This window comes from Hordeum vulgare, chromosome 1H (assembly GCF_904849725.1).
Source record: "Hordeum vulgare subsp. vulgare chromosome 1H, MorexV3_pseudomolecules_assembly, whole genome shotgun sequence".
Lineage (NCBI taxonomy): Eukaryota > Viridiplantae > Streptophyta > Magnoliopsida > Poales > Poaceae > Hordeum > Hordeum vulgare.
In genome coordinates, this window is record NC_058518.1 from 260,464,965 (window position 1) to 260,492,708 (window position 27,744).

Here is a 27,744-nt window from a genome sequence, read left to right on the forward strand (position 1 = left end):
CTTGGATTCAAAGTCAAGCAACGAAGTCAAGGAACCTTCATCAATCAAGCAAATTATACTCAAGACATGCTCAAAAGTCTCAACATGGATGATCTCAAACCAGCCAAGGCCAACAATCCCATGCCTCTCAGTGCCATCTTGACCTCGATCCCAATGATAAAGCTGTGGATCAAACGGTATATCGCTCCACGATTGGATCTCTACTTTACCTTTGTGCATATAGACCAGATATTATGTTGAGTGTGGGAATTTGTGCACGATTTCAATCCGTACCTAAGGAAAGTCACTATGTCGCAGTCAAACGAATCTTTCGATATTTGGCTCATACCCCAAACTTTGGCTTATGGTATCCCAAAGGGGCTTCATTTGATCTCACAGGGTATTCGGATTCGGATTTGGCGGGAGACCGTGTGGATAGGAAGTCTACTTTCGGAGGTTGCCAATTCCTTGGCCGCTCTCTGGTAAGTTGGTCTTCCAAAAAATAAGATTGCGTTTCTCTCTCGTCCATCGAGGCTGAATATGTTGGTGCTGCAAGTTGGTATGCTTAGTTGCTGTGGATGAGGCAAATTTTAAAGGATTACGGTGTCACTTGTGACAAAGTGCCTCTTTACTGTGATAATATCAGTGCTATCTCCATCTCCGATAACTTGATTCAACATTGCAAGACTAAGCACATTAGTATTCATCACCACTTCATCCATGAGCATATCAAGCGCAGGGACATTGACCTCATTTACCTCAACACTGATGATCAACTTGCAGATATCTTCACGAAGCCTTTAAATGAAGCAAGATTTCGTGAGTTAAGGCATGAGCTAAATATCATTGATTTGAGCAATGTGGATTGAAGTTAGTCACACCCCACCACTCTATTCATTCTATTTTGTTTAGATGCACGCATGAATTTAGGGGAGTGTAGCTCTCTCAATGAACTCGCCCTCCCCCTATTATGCATAAATCAATCAAGTTTTTCACACTAGTCACTGATGGTGATATGTGTGCTTCAAAGACGAATTTTGGTCATGGTCCCAAGGTTAAAATCTTCGCGGTGCCATACAAATCGACTCAAACATAGGTGGCCTCGGCCACCGCCCCTCTTCCACACAAGTTCTTTTCATTAACTGCATGAACGGTCACTCCACAATGCAATTTATTTCTCGTTTCGCATTCTTTTAAAAGTGGAGTACATTCCTTGAGTTTGTACCTCTCTCTTCTCTGCATAGTCAAATTGAACCCATTTTTGTGCCTTCTCTCTTTAATGGTGATTGTGGCTTGGGTCACCAGCGGTACTACCGCTCCCAGGCCAGTACTACCGCTCCAGCGGTACTACCGTGCTTTATGGCGGTACTACCGCTTCGGGGATTTTCGTGGGGAGTTAAGACCGGGGCAGGGGGAGTTCTAAATCACCCATACCTATTCCCTCCCTCTCCTCATGACTCCCCCTCTCTGTGGCGACCAAGAACATCACTGAAGACCGGCCCCGGATCCTTCTATCTGTGCCGCCCTCCCCTTTTTCGTCCGGAGGGATCTCTCCTCCCATCTCCCACGTGCCATAGACCCCGACACTGCCCTCGATCCACATCTCCCTCTCATGGTATTTCGTTGGATCTTGATCTAGGTCAATGCGTGTGGATTCCGTTTTCAATTTGTTTTCCTATGGCATGCGTAGGATGTATGGATGACTTTGTGTTGCAATTAGTTTGGTACTTGTAGTAGAGATGTGTGGGATGGAGAGATCCGGCACTGCCGCCTCCATTGTCTGCAGTTATCTTCTCCATGACGGTACTACAGCCCGTGGGACGGTACTACCGCTTAGACAGAAGTACCGCTCTTACTCAACGGTACTCCTGCTGCAGCGGAAGTACCGCTCCTGCACCACTGTACTACCGCCCCGACACGTGCACCTTTTTTCTTTCCTCCATCTACCCATCTCTGTTTTGGTTTCCTATTTGACTCTTGCAGTTTGTTTACACATGTTTTTGCCATTCTTCTTGTGAGTTCCAGGTTCTGGCTCTGGTCCTATGAATCGTCGCATGAACCCCAAGCATGGCTCCAAGTGCCCACATGCATGTGAGGAAGTGGTTGCTAGTTCCAGTGCTCAGCCACAAAAGCAGCATGTGGGGAGGACAATCAGTAAGAAGAAGCGCCCCAAGAGTTGCCTCAAGAAGAGTTTGCTGTGATGCGCAAGCAGCATCCCTATTCTGTGCCTCAGGATGATGCTCTTGTAGGGCATCCGTTTTAGAACAAGACTCGGTCACTTATCTATTCCAATATCATCAAGAGCAGGACCAATCTATTTGTGGACGTCAAGAGCATTGATATGGGACACATGGTCTCTAATCCCCACACTGCTTATTTTGCTGATGCTTATGCTCTCTATGAGAAGTGGGGTCTTGGTCCTATTGTCGGCTTCAACAAGGACTTTGACAGCGAGGTCGTGGCCCAATTTTATGCCACTATTCACTTCCATGACTGTGAGGAAAGACGCTTGACCTGGATGACTTATGGCCGTGTGTTGCATTCTGATTGGGCGATGTTTATGACTTCTATGGGCATTGCTCACAAGGGTCTGGATGAGCCTACTGGCCTGAGGCCTCACAGTGAGGGTATTCCTGCTATTCATAAGTCCAAGCTCATTCGTTATTCGTGGATTTTGAAGACTGCCAAGCGGGGCCGTACCGAGATTATGCCTTTCCTGGACATCATGCACATGATCTTTCGCAACTCATTGTTTCCTCATGTTGGGAACAAGGACCAGGTGCACTCATTGTTGGAAATATGCCCTAGAGGCAATAATAAAATGGTTATTATTATATTTCCTTGTTCATGATAATTGTCTATTGTTCATGCTATAATTGTATTAACCGAAAATTGTAATACACGTGTGAATAAATATACCACACCATGTCCCTAGTGAGCCTCTAGTTGACTAGCTCGTTGATCAATAGATGGTCATGGTTTCCTGACCATGGACATTGGATGTCATTGATAACGGGATCACATCATTTCGAGAATTATGTGATGGACAAGACCCGATCCTAAGCATAGCACAAGATCGTGTAGTTCGTATGCTAGAGGTTTTCTAATGTCAAGTATCATTTCCTTAGACCATGAGATTGTGCAACTCCCGGATACCGTAGGAATGGTTTGGGTGTATCAAATGTCACAGCGTAACTGGGTGCCTATAAAGATGCACTACAAGTATCTCCGAAAGTGTCTGTTGGGTTGGTACGAATCGAGACTGGGATTTGTCACTCCGTGTGACGGAGAGGTATCTCTCGGCCCACTCGGTAATACATCATCATAATGAGCTCAATGTTACTAAGGAGTTAGTCACGGGATCATGTGTTATGGAACAAGTAAATAGACTTGTCGGTAACGAGATTGAACAAGGTATGGGGATACCGACGACCGAATCTCGGGCAAGTAGCATACCGATGGACAAAGGGAATTGTATACGGGATTAATTGAATCCCCAGCATCGTGGTTCATCTGATGAGATCATCGTGGAACATGTGGGAGACAATATGGGTATCCAGATCCCGCTATTGGTTATTGACCGGGGAGGTGTCTCAGTCATGTTTGCATGGTTCCCGAACCCGTAGGGTCTACACACTTAAGGTTCAGTGACGCTAGAGTTGTAATGGGAAATTGTATGTGGTTACCAAAAGTTGTTCGGAGTCCCGGACGTCATGAGGAGTTCCGGAATAGCCCGGAGGTGAAGATTTATATATGGGAAGTCCAGTTTCGGTCATTGGAAAGGTTTCGGGGTTTATCGGTATTGTATTGGGACCACTGAAAGGGTACCAGGGGTCCACCGGAAAGGGACACCTATCTCGGAGGGCCACATGGGCCGAAATTGGGAGGGAACCAGCTCCCTGGTGGGCTGGTGCACAACACCCAAGGGTCCCAAGGCGCATAGGGCTGAAACCCTAGGGCGTGGGAGGCTCCTCCCACCAACTTGGGAGGCAAGCCTCCCCCCTTGGCCGCCTCTGCCCCCTCTAGTAGGATCGAGGGTGGCCGCCCCCTCTCCCTTCCCCCTATAAATAGAGGAGGGGTGACAGGGCTGCGAGACCCTGAACCCTCCCCCTTGGCGCAGCCCTACCCCTCTACTTCTCCTCCTCCGCGGCGCTTGGCGAAGCCGTGCCGGAAAACCACAAGCTCCACCGCCACCATGGTGTCGTGTTGTCGGAGCTCTCCTTCAACTTATCCTCCCCCTTGCTGGATCAAGAAGGAGGAGACATCCCAGGGCTGTACATGAGTTGAACGCGGAGGCGCCGTTCGTTCGGTGCTTGGATCAGATCTTCCGTGATTTGAATCGCCGCGAGTACGACTCCATCAATCGCGTCCATTGTAACGCTTCCGCTTGGCGATCTTCAATGGTATGAAGATGGTCTCCCTCTCTCTCGTTGCTAGCATCTCCTAGATTGAACTTGGTGACACGTAGTATTTTTTTTTGAATTACTACTATGTTCCCCAATAGTGGCATCATGAGCTAGGTCTATGTGCATATACTATGCACGAGTAGAACACAAGTAAGTTGTGGGCGATGATTTGGTCAATTTTCTTACCGTTACTAGTCCTATCTTGATTCGGCGGCATTGTGGGATGAAGCGGCCTGGACCGACTTTACACGTACGCTTACGTGAGACTGATTCCACCGACTGACATGCAATTGTTGCATAAGGTGGCTAGCGGGTGTCTGTCTCTCCCACTTTAGTCGTATCGTATTCGATGAAGAGAGTCCTTATGAAGGGTAAATAGCAATTGGCATATCACCGTTGTGGTTGTAACGTAGGTGAGAAATGTTCTTGCTAGAAACCCATAGCAGCCACGTAAAACTTGCAACAACAATTAGAGGACGTCTAACTTGTTTTCGCAGGGTATGCTATGTGATGTGATATGGCCGAAAGGATGTGATGAAATATATGTGATGTGTGAGATCGATCATGTTCTTGTAATAGGAATCATGAATTGCATGTCAATGAGTATGACAACCGGCAGGAGCCATAGGAGTTGTCTTAAATTTATTGTATGATCTCCATGTCAATCATAAACACCATATAATTACTTCACTTTGTTGCTAACCGTTAGCCATAGTAATAGAAGTAATAGTTGGCGAGACAACTTCATGAAGACACGATGATGGAGATCATGGTGTCATACCGGTGACGATGGTGATTATGCCGCGCCCCGAAGATGGAGATCAAAGGCGCAATATGATATTGGCCATATCATGTCACTTTATGATTTGCATGTGATGTTTATCATGTTTTTACATCTTATTTGCTTAGAACGGCGGTAGCATAAATAAGATGACCCCTCACTAAAATTTCAAGAAATGTGTTCGCCCTAAGTTTGCACCGTTGCGAAGGATTGTTGTTTCGAAGCACCACGTGATGATCGGGTGTGATAGATTCTAATGTTCGCATACAACGGGTGCATGTCAGATTTACACACGCGAAACACTTTGGTTGACTTGATGAGCCTAGCATGTACATACATGGCCTCGGAACACGAGAGACCGAAAGGTCGAACATGAGTCGTATAGTTGTTGCGATCAACATGGAGATGTTCACCATTGATGACTAGTCCATCTCATGTGATGATCAGACACGACCTAGTCGATATGGATCATGAATCACTTAGATGACAAGAGGGATGTCCATCTGAGTGGGAGTTATTAAGTAATATGATAAATTGAACTCATTATCATGAACATAGTCAAAAAGCCTTTGCCAATTATGTTGTAGCTTGCGCTATAGCTCTACTGTCTTTAATATGTTCCTAGAGAAAATTTAGTTGAAAGGTGATAGTAGCAATTATGCGGACTAGGTTTGTAAACTAAGGACTGTCCTCATTGCTGCAAAGAAGGGTTATGTCCTTAATACACCGCTCGGTGTGCAAAACCCCGAGCATCGTCTAAAGATGTTGCGAACATCTGATATACACGTTTTTGATGACTACATGATAGTTTAGCGCATAATGCTTAAAGGCTTAGAATTGAGGCGCTAAATACGTTTCGAACGTCGCGGGACATACGAGATGTCCCAAGGGATGAAATTGCGATTTCAGGCTCGTGCCCTTGTTAAGAGGTATGAGATGCCCGAAAAGATTCTTTGCCTACAAAGTAAGGGAGAAAAGCTCAATCATTAAGCATGTGCTCAGAGTGTGTGAGTGCTACAATCGCTTGAATCGAGTGGGAGTTGATCTTCTAGATAAGATGGTGATGGTTCTCCAAAGTCACTGCCACCAAGCTACTAGAGCTTCGTGATGAACTATAACATATCACATATAGATATGATGATCCTTGAGCTATTCGCGAAGTTTGACACCCCGAAAGTAGAAATCAAAAGGGAGCACCAATTGTTGATGGTTAGTAAAACCACTAGTTTCAAGAAGGGCAAAGGCAAGAAGGGATACTTCATGAAATGGCATGCTAGTTGCTGCTCTAGTGAAGAGACCCAAGGTTGAACCCAAACCCAAGACTAAGTACCTCTGTAATGAGGGGAAGAGTCACTGAAGAGGAACTACCCTAGATACTTGGTAGATGAGAAGGCTGGCAAAGTCGACAAAAGTATATTGGATATACATGATATTGATGTGTACTTTACTAGTACTCCTAGTAGCACCAGGGTATTAGATACCGGTTCGGTTGCTAAGTGTTAGTAACTCGAAATAAAAGCTATGTAATAAATGGTGACTGGCTAAAGGCGAGGTGACGATATGTGTTGGAAGTGTTTCCAAGGTTGATGTGATCGAACATCGCACGCTCCCTCTACCATCGGGATTAGTGTTGAACCTGAATAATTGTTATTTGGTGTTTGCGTTGAGCATAGAGATGATTAGATTGTGTTTATCGCAATATGGTTATTCATTTAAAGAGAATAATGATTACTCTGTTTATTTGAATAATACCTTCAATGGTCTTGCACCTGAAATGAATGGTTTATGGAATCTCAATTGCAGTGATACACATGTTCATAATATTGATGCCAAAAGATATGAAGTAGTAATGATAGTACCACTTACTTGTGGCACTGCTACTTGAGTCATATTGGTATAAAACGCTTAGCTCCATGCTGATGGATCTTTGAACTCAATCGTTTTTGAAAAGTTTGAGAGATGCGAACCATGTCTATTGGTACAAACGCATGAAGAAACTCCATGCAGATGGATCGTTTGGACTCACTTGATTTTGAATCACTTGAGACATGCAAATCATACCACATGGGCAATATGACTGACGACCTCGTTTTCCAGTGAGATGGAACAAGAAAGTAACTTGTTGGAAGTAATACATTTTGATGTGTGCAGTCCAATGAGTGCTGAGGCACACAATGGATATCGTTATGTTCTTACTTCACAGATGATTTGAGTAGATACTAGTATATTTACTTGATAAAACACAAGTTTGAATTATTGAAAGGTTCAAGTAATTTCAGAGTCAAGTTGAAGATCGTCGTGACAAGAGGATAAAATGTCTACGATATGATCATAGAGATGAATATCTTTATTGCGAGTTTGGTACACAATTAAGACATTGTGGAAATCATTGCACAACTAATGCCACCTGGAACACCATAGTGTGATGGTGTGTCCGTATGTCATAGCCGCGCCCTATTGGATGTGGTGCATATTATGATGTCTCTTATCAAATTACCACTATCGTTTCTGGGTTAGGCATTAGAGACAACCACATTCACTTTAATTAGGGCACCACGTAATTCCATTGAGATGACACCACATGAACTATGGTTTGGAGAAACCTAAGCTGTCGTTTCTTAAAACTTTGGGGTTGCGATGCTTATGTGAAAAGGTTTCAGCCTGATAAGCTCGAACCCAGAGTGGATAAATGCATCTTCATAGGACACCCAAAACAGTTGGGTATACCTCCTATCTCAGATCCGGAAGCAAAGTATTTGTTTCTAGAGGGTCCTTTCTCGAGGAAAAGTTTATCTCGAAAGAATTGGGTGGTAGGATGGTGGAAACTTGATGAGGTTATTAAACCATCACTTCAACCAGTGTGTAGCAAGGCACATGAAGTTGTTCGTGTTGCGCCTACACTAATTGAAGTGGAAGCTAATGATAATGATCATGAAGCTTCAGATCAAGTTACTACCAAACCTCGTAGGTCGACAAGGACACGTACTACTCTAGAGTGGTACGGTAATCTTGTCTTGGAGGTCATGTTTCTAGACAACAATGAACCTACGAGCTATGGAGAAGCGATGGTGGGCCCGGATTCCGACAAATGGCTGGAGGCCATGAAATCCGAGAGAGAATCCATGTATGAAAACAAAGTGTAGACTTTGGAAGAACTACTTGATGGTCATAAAGGCTGTTAACCACATATGGATCTTTAAAAGGAAGACAGATAATGATGGTGAAAAGTCACCATTAAGAAAGCTCGACTTGTCACAAAGATGTTTCCAACAAAGTTCAAAGAGTTGACTACGATGAGACTTTCTCACTCGTAGCGATGCTGAAAGTCTGTTGGAATTACGTTAGCAGTTGCTGCATCATTTATGAAATCTTGAAGATAGGATGTCAAAATATTGTTTCCTCGATCAGATGATCAAAGATTTTGGTTTTACACAAAGTTTATGAGAAACTTGTATTTCCAAAGAAGTGAGTGGGAGCACTATAGAATTTCTGATGAGTTGATCGGAAATGATGTAGAATTTTTGGAAAGCATATAGGGTTAAAAGTGTTTTTCAAAGGAAAACCTGGATTGAGATACTTGAACATTGAGCATCAAGATCTATAAAGATAGATCAAAACGCTTAATAGTACTTTCAAATGAATACATACCGTGACAATATTTTGAAGGAGTTCAAAATAGATCGGCAAAGCAGGAGTTCTTGGCTGTGTTATAAGGTGTGAGTATTGAGTAAGACTCAAAACCCAACCACGGCAGAAGAGAGACAAAGGACGAAGGTCGTCCCCTATGCATTAACCATAGGCTCTATATTATGCTATGTTGTGTACCGCACCTGAAGTGTGCCTTGCCATGAGTCAGTCAAGGGGTACAAGAGTGATCCAGGAATGGATCACTGGACAACGGTCAAAGTCATCCTTAGTAACTAGTGGAATGAGGACATTTTCTCGATTATGGAGGCGATAAAAGAGTTCTTCGTAAAGGGTAACGTTGATGCAAGCTTTGACACTAATCCGGATGACTCTGAGTAGTAAACTAGATTCATATAGTGGAGCAGTTATTCGGAATAGTTCCAAATGGCGCATGGTAGCAGCATCTACAAGATGACATAGAGATTTGTAAAGCACACAAGGATCAGAAAAGGTTCAAACCCGTTGACTAAAAACCTCTCTCACAAGCAAGATATGATCAAACCCCATGGGTGATAAATTCATTACAATCACATAGTGATGTGAACTAGATTATTGACTCTAGTGCAAGTGGGAGACTGTTGGAAATATGCCTTAGAGGCAATAATAAAATGGTATTATTATATTTCCTTGTTCATGATAATTGTCTATTGTTCATGCTATAATTGTATTAACCAGAAACCGTAATACATGTGTGAATAAATAGACAACACCATGTCCCTGGTGAGCCTCTAGTTGACTAGCTCGTTGATCAATAGATGGTCATGGTTTCCTCACCATGGACATTGGATGTCGTTGATAATGGGATCACATCATTAGGAGAATGATGTGATGGACAAGATCCAATCATAAGCATAACACAAGATCGTGTAGTTCGTATGCTAGAGCTTTTCTAATGTCAAGTATCATTTCCTTAGACCATGAGATTGTGCAACTCCCGGATACTGTAGGAATGCTTTGGGTGTATCAAACATCACAATGTAACTGGGTGACTATAAAGGTGCACTACATGTATCTCCAAAAGTGTCTATTGGGTTGGTACGAATCGAGGCTGGGATTTGTCACTCCGTGTGACGGAGAGGTATCTCTAGGCCCACTCGGTAATACATCATCATAATGAGCCCAATGTGACTAAGGAGTTAGTCATGGGATCATGTGTTACGGGACGAGTAAAGAGACTTGTCGGTAACGAGATTGAACAAGGTATGGGGATACCGACGATCGAATCTCGGGCAAGTAGCATACCGATGGACAAAGGGCATTGTATACGAGATTAATTGAATCCCCGACATCATGGTTCATCCGATGAGGTCATCATGGAACATGTGGGAGACAATATGGGTATCCAAATCCCGCTATTGGTTATTTACCGGAGAGGTGTCTCAGTCATGTCTACATGGTTCCCGAACCCGTAGGGTCTACACACTTAAGGTTCGGTGATGCTAGAGTTGTAATGGGAAATTGTATGTGGTTAATGAAAGTTGTTCGGAGTCCCGGATGAGATCTCGGACGTTACGAGGAGTTTCGGAATAGTCCGGAGGTGAAGATTTATATATGGGAAGTCCAGTTTCGGTCACCGGAAAGGTTTCGGGGTTTATCGGTATTGTACCGGGACCACCGAAAGGGTACCGGGGGTCCACCGGGAAGGGCCACCTATCCCGGAGGGACACATGGTCCAAAAGTGGGAGGGAACCAACTCCCTGGTGCGCTCGTGCGCACCACCCAAGGGGACCAAAGCGCCTAGGGCTGAAACCCTAGGGCGTGGGAGGCTCCTCCCACCAACTTGGGAGGCAAGCCTCCCCCCTTGGTCGTTGCCGCCCCCTCTAGAGGGATCTAGGTTGGTTGGCCCCCTATTCCCTCCCCCTATAAGTACAGGAGGGGTGAGAGGGCTGCGAGACCCCTGAACCCTCCCCCTTGGCGCAGCCCTACCCCTCCACTTCTCCTCCTCTGCGACGCTTGGCGAAGCCCTTCCGGAAAATCACAAGCTCCACCGCCACCACGCTGTCATGCTGCCGGAGCTCTCTCTCAACTTATCATCCCTCCTTGCTGGATTAAGTTGGAGGAGACGTCCCCGGGCTGTATGTGTGTTGAACGTGGAGGCCCCATTCGTTCGGTGCTTGGATTGGATCTTCCGCTATTTGAATCGCCGCGAGTATGACTCCATCAACCGCGTTCATTGTAACGCTTCCGCTTAGCGATGTTCCATGGTATGAATATGCTCTCCCTCTCCCTCCTTTCTAGCATCTCCTAGATTGATCTTGGTGACACGTAGGACTTTTTTTGAATTACTACTACGTTCCCCAACACTCATATCTTGTCAACCTCCTTCTTTTCTGCGAGAAGGAATGTCACCGCGAGTCCACCTTGGATGTTTCCCACATTATGTGGATGGAGTTGAGGTCTGCTGTGTTTGACAAGAAGAAGGTGCCCATATATGCTCCGTATTTGTTCAAGCCGATTGAGGACACCTGGGTTGCTAGCTTTCCTACTGAGCAGATGGTGACTGATCACATGTCACTTATGGTGTGCTCAAGCTCCGTGTGAAGGAGAATTAGGCGTTGCACGTGTTTCTCCTGATATTGCTCTTACTAACTCAGATGAAGAGCCTGAGCCCGACTATGACTTTGTTCGCAGGTCTAAGACTGAAGCTTCTTGGGCCTCCAAGCTCAGGAAGAAGATGAAGGATCTTTTCTGCTTGTAGGCAAAGGGTTAGTACAAGGCACATGTCGATGCCAAGAAGGCGTGCAACCATGATAAGATGATCATGCGGAAGATTGGTGTTGATGTTCACAACGGTTCAGAGGACAGGATCACTGATGAGGAGGACTGGATAAAGGCCAAATTCCATCACTGATGAGGAGGACAGGATAAAGGCCAAATTCCAGTGGATGGAGTTTGAGGAGGAGGTGGATGTTGAGGAGGAGATGTCTACTGAGGAGGACTCTGCTCTTCAGGTGAGTCTGAGGGAGATGACGATGAGGACTACTGAGCTTCTCCTATCTCATCCTTTTGGTGTCTTGATGCCAAAGGGGGAGAAATTTTCTTAGTTTTAAGATGGATTTGCCCTTCCCGAGTCACGAGTGTAATTATTTGCATTTGCTTTCTCTATCTCGTGAACTCGTTTATTGCTTGCTTTGGTTTTGCGTTTGTCCAAGACTTGTGTGTGAACTTATGTCTGGTGTAAGACATATGCAATCCCATCTATCCTGTTATGTATTCACCTTTGTGGTATGCTTGCTTACTAATTTTTACCATATTCTGTTCTAGCAAGTTTATATCCTTGTCTATAAAATATATGGGGAGTGTTGATCCTAATGTGTGCTCTTTGCATTCCAAAAACATATTTAAATAGAGCACACATCTAGGGGGAGCCCGTCTATATTTTGTAGGATTCGGGTTTGCCTAAGAATTCTTAGTTCATTATTTGGCAAATCTTGTATTGTCATCAACCCACCAAAAAGGGAGAGATTGTAAGAGCATAATTTCTCCTAGGTAATTTTGGTTGTCGAGGACGATACCATTTGCGGACTAATCATGTGGGATATACTTTCAAAGAATTATCAGGTGGCACGAGATGGTTTTATTCCCCTCCGGAAGTAAAAGTGAAGACGGTGCTTAGCTAGTGATTTAGGTTGGTGGACTCGAGTTATAGTTAATCACGTACTATCAAGAGGGGTGGCGTTTGGAAAAGATGGGTGGAACACTAACTCTCATTTCTTCTCCCCACCCCTTTTCCGGAGCAAAGGAGTTGCCCTATTTTAAGTGCCCAGGAAGTTCACAAGCGGTAGTACAACCCTGGTGAGCGGTAGTACCGCTCCAGCGCTAGGACCGCCCCGCTGAGCTGTAGTACCGCTCCTTCGGTACTGCCGCCCACCAGTGCTGGGCCTTCTTCCGCTTTTTTTATTCTGTGGTATCGGGGGGCCTTTTTATTTTTCTGAGCGGAAGTACCGCTCTAGCGGTACTGTCGCCCCTACTTTCGCACCCACTTCCTCTCTTTTTTTTCTCTGGCTTCCTACCCCCCTTCGTCTTGGCTGAGCGGAAGTACCACCCAGGGGGAGCGGTAATACCGCCCCAGCGGTAGTATTGGCCTGGTGCATGGTACTACCGCTTGGTTGGGCTAGTAAGGGGCTGGTAACGGCCAAATTCCCCCACTATAAATAGCGCTCTTCTTCCCTGAGGAGACCACACCTTTTCCTGTCCAGCTCCATTATTGCTCCACAAGCTCAAACTTGCCCGATCTCCCTCCCTAGCAATCAACTCTTGTTGATTCTCTTGGGTTTGGAGGAGAAGGCCCTTCCCCACATTTCCACCAAGAGAAAAGATGTCCCCCCATTAACCCCTCGCGAGCTTGTTACTCTTGGGTGTTTGAGCACCCTAGACGGAAGAGGTAACCTCGAAGCCATACTCCATTGTGGTGAAGCTTCATGGTCTTGTTGGGAGCCTCCAATTAAGCTATGGAAATTGCCCCAACCTTTTTTGTAAAGGTTCGGTCGCCGCCTTGAAATCATCAGTTCATCCTTCTCCATGCTACGCTTGGGGATGCCCCCGTGCATCCCCTTCTCAATCAACATCCACCATCTCATGACTTGATCTTCATGTAATACATGCTTTTGCTTGATCGAGGAGCCGCATGCTAGTTGGGCATTGCCCTTATTATTGCTACATGACGCGCTAGTATCATTGCATATCCTACTACACTGGCAGAGGCATACAGTTGCATCATCATGATAGTTTCCATTTGTCTTTATGTTGAGTACTTCTTATAAAGTGTGAAGATCTTTTTATTCTTTTAAAACATAGAGTGTTGCCCTTAAGTGAGGAAAGGATCCCAAAAAGGACAAAGTAAAAGATCCCGAAGAGGACAAATGAAAAGATCCCAAAGAGGACAATGAGAGATAAAAATAAAGAGCCAAAGAGGCCACAAAAATAAAATAGAAAGAAAGAAAAAAGAACAAAAAAAGAGAAGGGGGCAACACTACTATTCCTTTTGAAAGATCCACACTCGTACTCCATTGCTATATTTGTACTCCATAGAGATTATCATGCATGAATAACTATGTGGGGACCCTTACACTATAGAACTTGGCTTGTATATTCCAATGATGAGCCTCCTCAAATGATCTCTAGGTCTTAATGAGCAAGCAAGTTGGATGCACCCCCACTAGTTCCATTGGAGAGCTTACCTTAGCTCATATGTGAATCTGTTGCATGGAAATCCCTACTCCTCACATCATATCTATCATTTGGCTTTCTCTCGCCTATGGTTGTCCTAATTGATGTGAGCCTTTCACACATTTTTTATTCCTTACCCATCATTATTCTTTTTGCCAACCTAAGTGCCAACATATCTTGATTGTGCTCATCCATTGCATGAGTGCTCAAAGTCAAAAGGGAGAGGATCATTTTGACTTGTGCCTGACTAGTGGTCTAGGGATGAGTCAAATTAAGATTCCGAAGGAGACCAAGTATGAAGTCTTAGTAGATTGAGTTCTCAATTAAACTATATAATATTTTTATGCTCTAAACTCATCTCCCACTTCTTGCATACAAACACCATTTGGAGGCATTCAAGTCACGGACAACGAGAGCTCTTGCACCTTTGTGTTCTTACTTTGCTAGTGTGTTGGGCATTCAAGTTTCAATACTAGATATAGATTCTTGCTTTTTATTGTCTTGATTTGAATTGCATATTTTACTTGCTTTACTCTAAAGTTCTTATATGTGTGTTAGCATGTCACCACAGAAACTATTTGTGTTATCATCTACCTACTCGAGGACGAGCGGGAACTAAGCTTGGGGATGTTGATACATCCTATACGTATCTATAATTTCTGCTTGTTCCATGCTCTTTTGGGTGACATTGTTATATGTTTTGCTACACTTTCATACCTTTTTACACATATTTGGACTAACCTACTAACTCAGTGCACCCAGTGCCAATTTCTGTCTGCTGATGTTTTTTTTTGCACAGACTTTTACCCCAATTTACCGAGTCCCAAAAATCAGAGAAAAATATATAAAAAATCAGTGTGACGAAAGGTTCCCGAGCACCAAAGGCGGGCCAGAGGGGAGCCAGGGCTTGCCCAGGCGGCCTCCTTTCACGGCCTACCCCGTGGCCGCGCCCACAGGTCGCGTGGGTGGGGTCCACCTCCTCTGGTGCCCTACCTTGGACCATATTTTAACCCCCGTGGAGGAAACGGTGATTTCGGAACCCTTTTCTCTAGAAGCAATTTCGATCTCCGCCGCCATCGCTAACAAGTTTCGGGGGACCAGAATTCCCGTGCCGGCACCCTGCCGGGACGGGAAGTGCCCCCGGATTCATCTCCATCGACGTTGCTTCCTCCCTCCATGAAGCGGGATTAGTTCCTCCTTGGGCCGAGGTCTTCTACAGTAGCTATATAGTTAATTCTCTCTCCCATGATGTGATGCTGATTGTGATCATAGGCTATGTTAATCTTGGGTGATCCCATGATGTTCCCCTTCTTCTATGTATTGGATATGTACTCACTTGATCTTATCTAGTATAATCCCCAAGACCATGGCGACAGCGGTCTATTGGACATGGACTAGAAGAATATTTTCATCAGTGATTTCCTCTTTTGTGAATTGATTGAAGATTGAGATTCTCTTGGTGCTTGTCCATGACTATCCGTGAGATACATTGTGGTGATTGTGGTACTCTCTTTGGATGGCCGCGGTGACATTGGAAATCCATAGACGAGAACTACGAACTCTGAGGTGTGCTTTTGTAGCCCTACATAATTCTCGTCCTCTCTTGATCACAAAGGAATGACCTCCGAGTACGTCACCATTGCATGTTTTAGTTGAAATATCATGTGATTAGAGTATGTTAATGTTGTTGTGAGTTGCCACTAGTGAAAGTATGAAGCCTAGGCCTTGTTTCTCACCATTGTTACACCATTTATGCTCACTATTGTCACTTGCTACCTTGCTGCCATTTTTATTTCAGATTTACAATAGCTTGTTTTACCATCCATATCACTTGTCTTTTAACATCTCTTCGCCAAACTAGTGCACCTATACAACTGACAATTGTATTTAGTGTGTTGGGGACACAAGAGACTTCTTGTATCTTAATTGTAGGGTTGCTTGAGAGAGACCATCTTCAACCTCTACTTCCCTGAGTTCGATAAACCTTATGTCATCCACTTGAGGGAAATTGCTGCTGTCCTACAAACCTCTGCGCTTGGAGGCCCAATATAGTCTACAAGAATAGAAGCGTGCGTAGGAATCAAGCTATATCTAGCGCCGTTGCGGGGGAGGTGAGTGCTTGAAGGTAGATCTTCAGATCTTGCAATTAATTTTTTTGTTTCTTGTTTTTATTTTCACTAGTTAGGCTTATGGAAAACTGCACACTTAGTTCGCTGCTTGGGGAAGACCACTTTACCACACCCGTGGTAGATAAGTGTCCTCCACCTACTGATTGTATCCCATTCAAAACACCACTTGGGATAATTGAAATAATTAGGAATGATTGTTATGTAGGAGATGGAATAGTCAATCCTAGTATTCATTTGTTGAAACTTACAGAACTTTGTGAGTTGTTTAAGATTTCAGGTTTCACAAGAGATGGAGTCATGAGGAAATTATTTTCCTTGTTACTGAAAGGAAAAGCATTGGAATGGTATAGGCTCCTAGATGATTCTCACCTATGGGATTGGGAAGAGATTCGGTCTCTCTTTTACTCCAAGTTTTATCCTCTTCATGAAGTCCATGTCGATCATGGTAAAAATGCTTTATGTGATACTTATATTGTTGAGTTTATTCATGATCCCACTAAAAATTATTATGAGAAGGGAACATATTCTTATAGATATTTCAATAATATCAAGTTCCTTCTCTTTATGTTGAAGGTTTTGAAGCTTTACTTGTTTTGCCTTCCTATGCTTATTGCTTTGTGCTTTAATGAATTATTCTATTGCAATATTCCTATGCATAGGAAGCATGTTAGACTTAAATGTGTTTGGTATTTTCTTCTTGATGCTCTCTTTTGTTCTACAACTCTTATTCCTACCACAACATCATTAAAATCTTAAGCCTATCTTTATGGCTATAAAGAAAGAGCTCTAGGGAGACAACCCTTGTTATCTTTACTTTGAGTTTTTACTTTCAGTTTTCAGTGGTCTTGATGTGTGTTACTACTGTAGCAACATCATTGTATCTTTATTTTTAAGCTTTGTGCCAAGTTTTAGCCTCCGGTTGCAAGAAAGTTCAAAACTTGTGACATGTTGTCTAGAAATAGATTTTGCGTGCTTGACGGACAAATTAACAAAAAATCACCAGATCATCTTTTTTATCTGATTTTTTTAAAGTATGCGATATAAAATTGGCTTTTTGGCGCGCGTTCTGAGTTTTTTTATTTGAGTTGCAGAAGTGCCCTGAAACAATTATTTACTACCTGCTGGTCTGTTTTTCACACATTCTGCCACGTTTTGCGTTTTCATCGTTCTGCAAATCTTAAGCTTGCTTTTTCTTTGCAAAAATTTTTTGGCAATCTTGAGAAACAGTATATCTTCATGAAAATCTTTATTTCCAATGGAGAAAACTTATTTTATTATGGGTACTAACCACTCTAATCAGGTTATGATGAGTTTCGTATGAAGGGAGTTTTCAAGTATGCGATGGAAGATGATGAAAGAAGATCCAGGAGTGTCAAGCGCTCAAGCTTGGGGATGCCCCCATGCACCCCCAAGAAATATTCAAGGAGACTCAAGCGTCTAAGCTCGGGGATGCTCCCGTGCATCCCCTTCTCCATCAACAATCATCAGTTCGTCCTTCTCCATGCTATATTTTTATCACTTCATATGTTATGTGCTATGCTTGGAGCGTACCGCTCTTTACTTTTTAGTTTGTTTTAGTTTTGCTTGCTGTTCATAACAAGTTGGACCCTAGCCTTATTTCTTTGGGAGAGAAACACGCTCCACTCCACCCTAGAATACAACATAGATTTTCATGCTTATCTTTTCATGTGTTCTTTATCTTTTCATAGCTGCTATCACGTTTAGCTCTTAAATTTCATGCTTTATCTTTTAAGGGCTTTTATTTAGATGCTTTTGGAACTCTCTTGAGTTATCATGCTTATCTTGTTTATATAGTTGGCTTGTTGCACTGAGTTGTGTGTCTTGCATGAGTAGGTAACTGAGGTTTCTATTTAAGTATAGTAGTAACTTGCAATAGTTTTGAGGTATTGATTTGAGTAATGTTTGGACTCTTTGTGTCAAGAGCTTGAGCCTATTAGTGATAGGTGTCGTATTTTGGTAAATCCGTGTGTAGTTTCAAAAACTACAAAAAATTAGTTGAGAACTCTAGCTATTAGATGGATCGCTAACCTCTCATGGGGTTGGAATATATAGAGTACCCTCACATTATCATGGGTCGAGGATGCGCAAGGATAACCAAAACCCCAAGCACTCCTCCTTGGGGTACTTGTCTCTTTGTGAATCTCCTGACTAGATAGAGAGTTACCGATAATAAGTGCATGAGTTCTTCGGACTAATGCGAGTATTCGATTGGTTGCACTTCCACCATCCATATTTTGCTAGCCTCTTCGGTACCGTGCATTGCCCTTTCTCATCTTGAGAGTTGGTGCATACTTCACCGGTGCATCCAAACCCTTGGCATGATACGCTGTGTCATCATAAGCTTCATTATATCCTTCCTCAGAACAACCACCATACCTACCTATTAAGGCATTTCCATATCCTTTCCAAGATACAGTACCATGCAACATCCACCATCTCAGGACTTGATCTTCATGTCATACATGCTTTTGCTTGATCGAGGCACCGCATGCTAGTTGGGGCTTGCCCTTATTATTGCTACATGACGCGCTAGTATAATTGCATATCCTGCTACACTGGCAGAGGCATACATTTGCATACATCATGATAATTTTCATTTGTCTTTATGGACTACTTCTTATAAAGTGTGAAGATCTTCTTCTTTTTATTCTTGTAAAACATAGAGTGTTGTCCTTAAGTGAGGAAAAAATTCCAAAAGGACAAATTAAAAGATCCCAAAGAGGACAAATGAAAAGATCCCAAAGAGGACAATGATAGATAAAAAGAAAGAGCCAAAGAGGCCACTAAAATAAAAAAGAAAGAAAGAAAAAAGAGAGAAGGGGGCAATACTACTATTCAGTTTGAAAGATCCACACACGTACTCCATTGTTTTATTTGTACTCTATAGAGATTATTATTCATGCATAACTATGTGGGGACCCTTACACTATAGAACTTGGCTTGTATATTCCAATGATGAGCCTCCTCAAATGAGCTCTAGGTCTTCATGAGAAAGCAAGTTGGATGCACCCCACTAGTTCCATTGGAGAGCTTACCTTACCTCATATGTGCATCCGTAGCATGGCAATCCCTACTCCTCACATCATATCTATCATTTGGCTTTCTCTCGCCTATGGTTGTCCTCATTGATGTGAGCCTTTCACACCTTTTTTGTCTTCCTTCCCCATCATTTTTCTCTTTGCCATCCTAAGTGCCAACATATCTTGCTTGGGCTCATCCATTGCATGAGTGCTCAAAGTCTAAAGGGCGAGGATCATTTTGACTTGTGCCTGACTAGTGGTCTGGGGATGAGTCGAAATAAGATTCTGGAGGAGTCCAAGTGTGAAGTTTTAGTAGATTGAGTTCTCAATTAAACTATATAATATTTCTATGCTCTAAACCCATCTCCCACTTCTTGCACGCAAACACCATTTGGAGACATTCAAGTCACGGACAGCGAGAGATCTTGCACCTTTATGTTCTTACTTGCTAGTTTCAATACTAGATATAGACTCTTGTTTGTTATTGTCTTGACTTGAATTGCATATCTTACTTGCTTTACTTTAAAGTTCTTATATGTGTGTTAGCATGTCACCATAGAAATTATTTGTGTTATCATTTACCTACTCGAGGACGAGCAGGAATTAAGCTTGGGGATGTTGTTACGTCCCAAACGTATCTATAATTTCTGCTTGTTCCATGCTCTTTTGGGTGACATTGTTATATGTTTTGCTACACTTTCATACCTTTTTACACATATTTGGACTAACCTACTAACTCAGTGCACCCAGTGCAAGTTTCTGTCTGCTGATGTTTTGTTGCACGAACTTTTACCCCAATTTACCGAGTCCTAAAAATCCCGGGAAATATATATATATAAATCAGCGTGACGGAAGCTTCCCGAGCACCAAAGGTGGGCCATAGGGGAGCCAGGGCCTGCCCAGGCGGCCTCCCTGCGCGGCCTACCGCTGGTAGCGCCCACAGGTCGCCTGGGTGGGGCCCACCTCCTCTAGTGCCCTTCCTTGGCCCCTATTTTTACCCCCGTGGAGGAAACGCTGATTTCGGAACCCTTTTCTCCAGAAGAAATTCCGATCACCGCCGCCATCACCAACAAGTTTCGGGGGACCAGAATTCCTGTGTCGGCACCGTGCCGTGACGGGGAAGTGCCCTCGGATTCATCTCCATCGACGTTGCTTCCTCCCTCCATGAAGCGGGAGTAGTTCCTCCTCGGGACTGAGGTCTTCTACAGTAGCTATGTGGTTAATTCTCTCTCCCATGATGTGATCTTGATTGTGATCATAGGCTATGTTAATCTAGGGTGATCCCAAGATGTTTCCCCTTCTTCTGTATATTGGATATGTACTCACTTGATCTTATTTAGTATAATCCCCGAGACCATGGTGACAGCGGTCTATTGGACATGGATTATAAGAATATTTTCATGAGTGATTTCCTCTTTTGTGAATTGATTGAAGATTAAGAGTCTCTTGGTGCTTGTCTTTGACTATCCTTGAGATACGTTGTGGTGATTGTGGTACTCTCTTTGGATGGCCGCGGTGACATTGGGAAATCCATAGGTGAGAACTATGAACTCTGAGGTGTGCTTTTGTAGCCCTACATAATTCTCGTCCTCTCTTGATCAAAAAGGAATGACCTCCGAGTACGTCACCATTGCATGTTTTAGTTGAAATATCATGTGATTACACTATGTTAATGTTGTTGGGAGTTGCCACTAGTGAAAGTATGAAGCCTATGCCTTGTTTCTCACCATTGTTACACCATTTATGCTCACTTTTGTCACTTGCTACCTTGCTGCCATTTTTATTTCAGATTTACAATAGCTTGTTTTACCATCCATATCACTTGTCTTTTAACATCTCTTCGCCAAACTAGTGCACCTATACAACTGACAATTGTATTTAGTGTGTTGGGGACACACGAGACTTCTTGTATCTTAATTGCAGGGTTGCTTGAGAGAGACCATCTTTATCCTCTACTTCCCTGAGTTCGATAAACCTTATGTCATCCACTTGAGGGAAATTGCTGTTGTCCTACAAACCTCTGCGCTTGGAGGCCCAATATAGTCTACAAGAATAGAAGCATGCGTAGACATCAAGCTATTTCTAGCGCCGTTGCGGGGGAGGTGAGTGCTTGAAGGTATTGTTGGAATTATGCCCTAGAGGCAATAATAAATGTAGTTATTATTATAATTCCTGTATCAAGATAATCGTTTATTATCCATGCTATAATTGTATTGAATGAAGACTTATATACATGTGTGGATACATAGACAAAACACTGTCCCTAGCAAGCCTCTAGTTGGCTAGCCAGTTGATCAAAGATAGTCAGGGTCTTCTGATTATGAACAAGGTGTTGTTGCTTGATAACTGGATCACATCATTAGGAGAATCACGTGATGGACTAGACCCAAACTAATAGACGTAGCATGTTGATCGTGTCATTTTGTTGCTACTGTTTTCTGCGTGTCAAGTATTTGTTCCTATGACCATGAGATCATATAACTCACTGACATCGGAGGAATGCTTTGTGTGTATCAAACGTCGCAACGTAACTGGGTGACTATAAAGATGCTCTACAGGTATATCCGAAGGTGTTCGTTGAGTTAGTATGGATCAAGACTGGGATTTGTCACTCTGTGTGACGGAGAGGTATCTCGAGGCCCACTCGGTAATACAACATCACACACAAGCCTTGCAAGCAATGTGACTTAGTGTAAGTTGCGGGATCTTGTATTACGGAACGAGTAAAGAGACTTGCCGGTAAACGAGATTGAAATAGGTATGCGGATACTGACGATCGAATCTCGGGCAAGTAACATACCGAAGGACAAAGGGAATGACATACGGGATTATATGAATCCTTGGCACTGTGGTTCAAACGATAAGATCTTCGTAGAATATGTGGGATCCAATATGGGCATCCAGGTCCCGCTATTGGATATTGACCGAGGAGTCACTCGGGTCATGTCTCGATAGTTCTCGAACCCGGAGGGTGTGCACACTTAAGGTTCGACGTTGTTTTATGCGTATTTGAGTTATATGGTTGGTTACCGAATGTTGTTCGGAGTCCCGGATGAGATCACGGACGTCACGAGGGTTTCTGGAATGGTCCGGAAACGAAGATTGATATATAGGATGACCTCATTTGATTACTGGAAGGTTTTCAGAGTTACCGGGAATGTGCCGGGAATGACGAATGGGTTCCGGGTGTTCACCGGGGGGGGGGGGCAACCCACCCCGGGGAAGCCCATAGGCCTTGGGGGTGGTGCACCAGCCCTTGGTGGGCTGGTGGGACAGCCCAAGAAGGCCCTATGCGCCAAAGGATAAGAAATCAAAGAGAAAGAAAAAAGGGGAGGTGGGAAAGGAGAGAAGGACTCCACCTTCCAAACCTAGTTGGATTCGGTTTGGAAGGGGAGGACTCCCCCCTTTGGCTCGGCCGACCCCCTTGGGGCTCCTTGAGCCTCAAGGCAAGGCCCCCCCTCTCCCTCCTATATATAGTGGGGTTTTAGGGCTGATTTGAGACAACTTTTGCCACGGCAGCCCGACCACATACCTCCACGGTTTTTCCTCTAGATCGCGTTTCTGCGGAGCTCGGGCGGAGCCCTGCCGAGATGAGATCACCACTAACCTCCGGAGCACCGTCACGCTGCCGGAGAACTCATCTACCTCTCCGTCTCTCTTGCTGGATCAAGAAGGCCGAGATCATCGTCGAGCTGTACGTGTGCTGAACGCGGAGGTGCCGTCCGTTCGGCACTAGATCGTGGGACGGATCGCGAGACGGTTCGCGGGGCGGATCGAGGGACGTGAGGACGTTCCACTACATCAACCGCGTTCACTAACGCTTCTGTTGTGCGATCTACAAGGGTACATAGATCGGAAATCCCCTCTCGTAGATGGACATCACCATGATAGGTCTTCGTGCGCGTAGGAAAATTTTTGTTTCCCATGCGACGTTCCCCAACAGTGGCATCATGAGCTAGGTTTATGCGTAGATGTCTTCTCGAGTAGAACACGATAGTTTTTGTGGGCGGTGATGTGCGTTTTGCTGCCCTCCTTAGTCTTTTCTTGATTCCGCAGTATTGTTGGATTGAAGCAGCTTGGACCGACATTACTCGTATGCTTACGAGAGACTGGTTTAATCGCTACGAGTAACCCCGTTGCTCAAAGATGACTGGCAAGTGTCGGTTTCTCCAACTTTAGTTGAATTGGATTTGACCGAGGAGGTACTTGTATAAGGTTAAATAGCAATTCATATATCTCCGTTGTGGTGTTTGCGTAAGTAAGATGCGATCCTACTAGATACCCATGGTCACCACGTAAAACATGCAACAACAAAATTAGAGGACGTCTAACTTGTTTTTGCAGGGTATGCTTGTGATGTGATATGGCCAACGATGTGATGTGATATATTGGATGTATGAGATGATCATGTTGTAATAGATAATATCGACTTGCACATCGATGGTACGGCAACCGGCAGGAGCCATAGGGTTGTCTTTAAACTAACGTTTGTGCTTGCAGATGCGTTTACTATTTTGCTAGGATGTAGCTTTAGTAGTAATAGCATGAGTAGCACGACAACCCCGATGGCGACACGTTGATGGAGATCATGGTGTGGCGCCGGTGACAAGAAGATCGTGCCGGTGCTTTGGTGATGGAGATCAAGGAGCACGTGATGATGGCCATATCATGTCACTTATGAATTGCATGTGATGTTAATCCTTTTATGGACCTTATTTTGCTTAGAACGACGGTAGCATTATGAGGTGATCTCTCACTAAAATTTCAAGACGAAATTGTGTTCTCCCCGACTGTGCACCGTTGCTACAGTTCGTCGTTTCGAGACACCACTTGATGATCGGGTGTGATAGACTCAACGTTCACATACAACGGGTGCAAAACAGTTGCACACGCGGAACACTCGGGTTAAGCTTGACGAGCCTAGCATGTGCAGACATGGCCTCGGAACACATGAGACCGAAAGGTCAATCATGAATCATATATATGATATGATTAGCATAGGGATGCTTACCACTGAAACTATACTCAACTCACGTGATGATCGGACTTGAGCTAGTGTAAGTGGGTCATGAACCACTCAAATGACTAGAGAGATGTACTTTTTGAGTGGGAGTTTAGCAAGTAATTTGATTAAGTTAAACTCTAATTATCTTGAACATAGTCTAAGTCCACTTTGAATATATTTGTGTTGTAGATCATGGCTCACGCGACAGTCACCCTGAATTTTAATACGTTCCTAGAGAAAGCTAAGTTGAAAGATGATCGAAGCAACTTTGTAGACTGGGCTCGTAATCTTAAGTTAATCCTACAAGCTGGGAAGAAGTATTATGTCCTTAATGCTGTGCTAGGAGATGAACCACCCGCTATGGCTGACCAGGATGTTAAGAACGCTTGGTTAACACGTAAGGAGGACTACTCAGTAGTTCAATGTGCAGTCTTGTATGGCTTAGAACCGGGACTTCAACGTCGCTTTGAGCGTCATGGAGCATATGAGATGTTCCAGGAGTTGAAGTTCATCTTTCAGAAGAACGCCCGGATCGAGAAGTATGAGACCTCCGATAAATTCTATGCTTGCAAGATGGAGGAGAATTCGTCTGTCACTGAACATGTGCTCAAAATGTCTGGGTACTCAAACCGTCTAGCTGAGCTGGGGATTGAACTCCCGCAAGAGGCTATCACTGACAGAATCCTTCAATCACTGCCGCCAAGCTATAAAGGCTTTGTGTTGAACTACAACATGCAAGGGATGAACAAGTCACCCGGCGAGTTGTTTGCGATGCTGAAAGTCGCAGAGTCTGAACTCCGTAAAGAGCATAAAGTGTTGATGGTGAATAAGACCACTAGTTTCAAGAGAAACGGCAAAGGCAAGAAAGGTAATTCAAAGAAGAGCGGCAAGCCTGTTGCCAATCCGACGAAGAAACCCAAAGCTGGACCTAAGCCTGAAACAGAGTGCTACTATTGCAAGGGTATGGGTCACTGGAAGCGCAACTGCCCCAAGTATCTGGCTGATAAGAAGGCGGCCAAAGAAAAATCAGGTATATTTGATATACATGTTATTGATGTGTACTTAACCGGCTCTCGTAGTAGTGCCTGGGTATTCGATACCGGTTCTGTTGCTCATATTTGCAACTCGAAACAGGAACTGCGGAATAGGCGAAGGCTGGCGAAAGATGAAGTGACGATGCACGTAGGAAATGGTTCCAAGGTTGATGCAATCGCCGTCGGCACAGTTTCATTTCAGTTACCATCAGGATTAGTTATGAACTTGAATAATTGTTATTTAGTGCCTGCGTTGAGCATGAACATTATATCTGGATCTTGTTTATTGCAAGACGGTTACTCTTTTAAGTCAGTGAATAATGGTTGTTCTATTTCTATGAGTAACATCTTTTTTTGTCATGCACCCAATGTGAGAGGATTGTTCATATTGAATCTTGATAGTGATACACATATACATAACATTGAGACCAAAAGAGTTAGAGTTAACAATGATAGCGCCATATTTTTGTGGCACTGCCGCTTAGGTCATATTGGTGTAAAGAGCATGAAGAAACTGCATGCCGATGGACTTTTGGAGTCACTTGACTTTGATTCACTTGACACGTGCGAACCATGCCTCATGGGCAAGATGACTAAAACTCCGTTCTCCGGAACAATGGAGCGTGCCAGTGACTTGTTGGAAATCATACATACCGATATGTGCGGTCCGATGAGCGTAGAGGCACGCGACGGATATCGTTATTTTCTCACCTTCACTAATGATTTGAGTAGATATGGTTATGTCTACTTAATGAAGCACAAGTCTGAAACATTTGAAAAGTTCAAGCAATTTCAGAGTGAAGTTGAAAATCATCGTAACAAGAAGATCAAGTTCCTACAGTCTGGTCGTGGGGGTGAATATCTGAGTTTCGAGTTTGGTGCTCACTTAAGACAATGTGGAATTGCTTCACAGTTAACACCGCCTGGAACACCACAGCGTAATGGTGTGTCCGAACGTCGTAATCGTACTTTATTAGAGATGGTGCGATCTATGATGTCTCTTACCGATTTGCCGTTATCGTTTTGGGGTTATGCATTAGACACAGCTGCATTCACTTTAAATAGGGACCATCAAAATCCGTTGAGACGACACCATACGAACTGTGGTATGGCAAAAGGCCAAAGTTGTCGTTTCTTAAAGTTTGGGGATGTGATGCTTATGTCAAAAAGCTTCAGCCTGAAAAGCTGGAACCCAAAGCGGAAAAGTGCATCTTCATGGGTTACCCAAAAGAGACAGTTGGGTACACCTTCTATCTCAAATCCGAGGGCAAAGTGTTTGTTGCTAAAAACGGAGCTTTTCTCGAGAAGGAGTTTTTCTCGAGAGAATTGAGTGGGAGGAAGATAGAACTTGATGAGGTTGTCGAACCTCTCATCCCTCTAGATGGTGGCGCATGGCAAGGGGAAACCTCTGTCGTTGCGAGGCTAGTTGAGGAGGAAGTTAATGATGATGATCATGAAACTCCGGTTCAAGTTCCTGTCGAACCACGCAGGTCGACGAGACCACGTGCTGCTCCAGAGTGGTACGGTAATCCCGTTTTGTCAATCATGTTGTTAGACAACAATGAACCTGCAAATTATGAAGAAGCAATGGTGGGCCCAGATTCCAACAAATGGCTGGAGGCCATGAAGTCCGAGATAGGATCCATGTATGAAAACAAAGTGTGGACTTTGGAAGTACTACCTGAGGGCCGCAAGGCTATTAAGAACAAATGGATCTTTAAGAAGAAGACGGACGCCGACGGCAATGTGACCGTTTATAAAGCTCGACTTGTGGCAAAGGGTTTTTCACAAGTTCAAGGAGTTGACTACGATGAGACATTCTCACCCATAGCGATGCTTAAGTCCGTCAGAATCATGTTAGCAATAGCTGCATTTTTCGATTATGAAATCTAGCAGATGGATGTCAAAACGGCGTTCCTTAACGGTTTCCTTAAGGAAGAGTTGTATATGATGCAACCCGAAGGTTTTGTCGATCCTAAGAATGCTAACAAGGTGTGCAAGCTCCAGCGATCCATTTATGGACTGGTGCAAGCATCTCGGAGTTGGAACAAACGCTTTGATGAGGTGATCAAAGCAATTGGGTTTATACAAGTGGTTGGAGAATCTTGTATTTACAAGAAAGTGAGTGGGAGCTCTGTGGCGTTTCTAATATTATATGTGGATGACATATTGCTGATTGGAAACAACGTAGAGTTTTTTGAGAGCATAAAGGATTACTTGAATAAAAGTTTCTCTATGAAGGACCTAGGAGAAGCTGCTTACATTCTAGGCACTAAGATCTACAGGGATAGATCAAAACGCCTGATAGGACTTTCACAAAGCACATACCTTGATAAAGTTTTGAAGAGGTTCAAAATGGAACAGTCCAAGAAAGGGTTCTTGCCGGTTTTACAAGGTACGAGATTGAGTAAGACTCAGTGCCCAGCAACTGATAAAGATAGAGAGCATATGAGCACCGTCCCCTATGCTTCAGCCATAGGATCTATCATGTACGCAATGTTGTGCACTAGACC

The 27,744-nt window shown here is 43.8% G+C and overlaps 1 protein-coding gene across 1 annotated transcript in view; it reads left to right on the top strand.

Annotated features, from left to right (window-relative positions):
• Positions 1-2,329: 2,329 nt before the first annotated feature.
• LOC123398361 overlaps positions 2,330-27,744 on the top strand; it is a 42,370-nt gene continuing 16,955 nt past the window's right edge. Inside the window, exon 1 of the mRNA XM_045092842.1 lies at positions 2,330-2,758. Coding sequence (XP_044948777.1) covers positions 2,330-2,758 — 429 coding nt within the window. The remainder of the gene's footprint in view (positions 2,759-27,744) is intronic.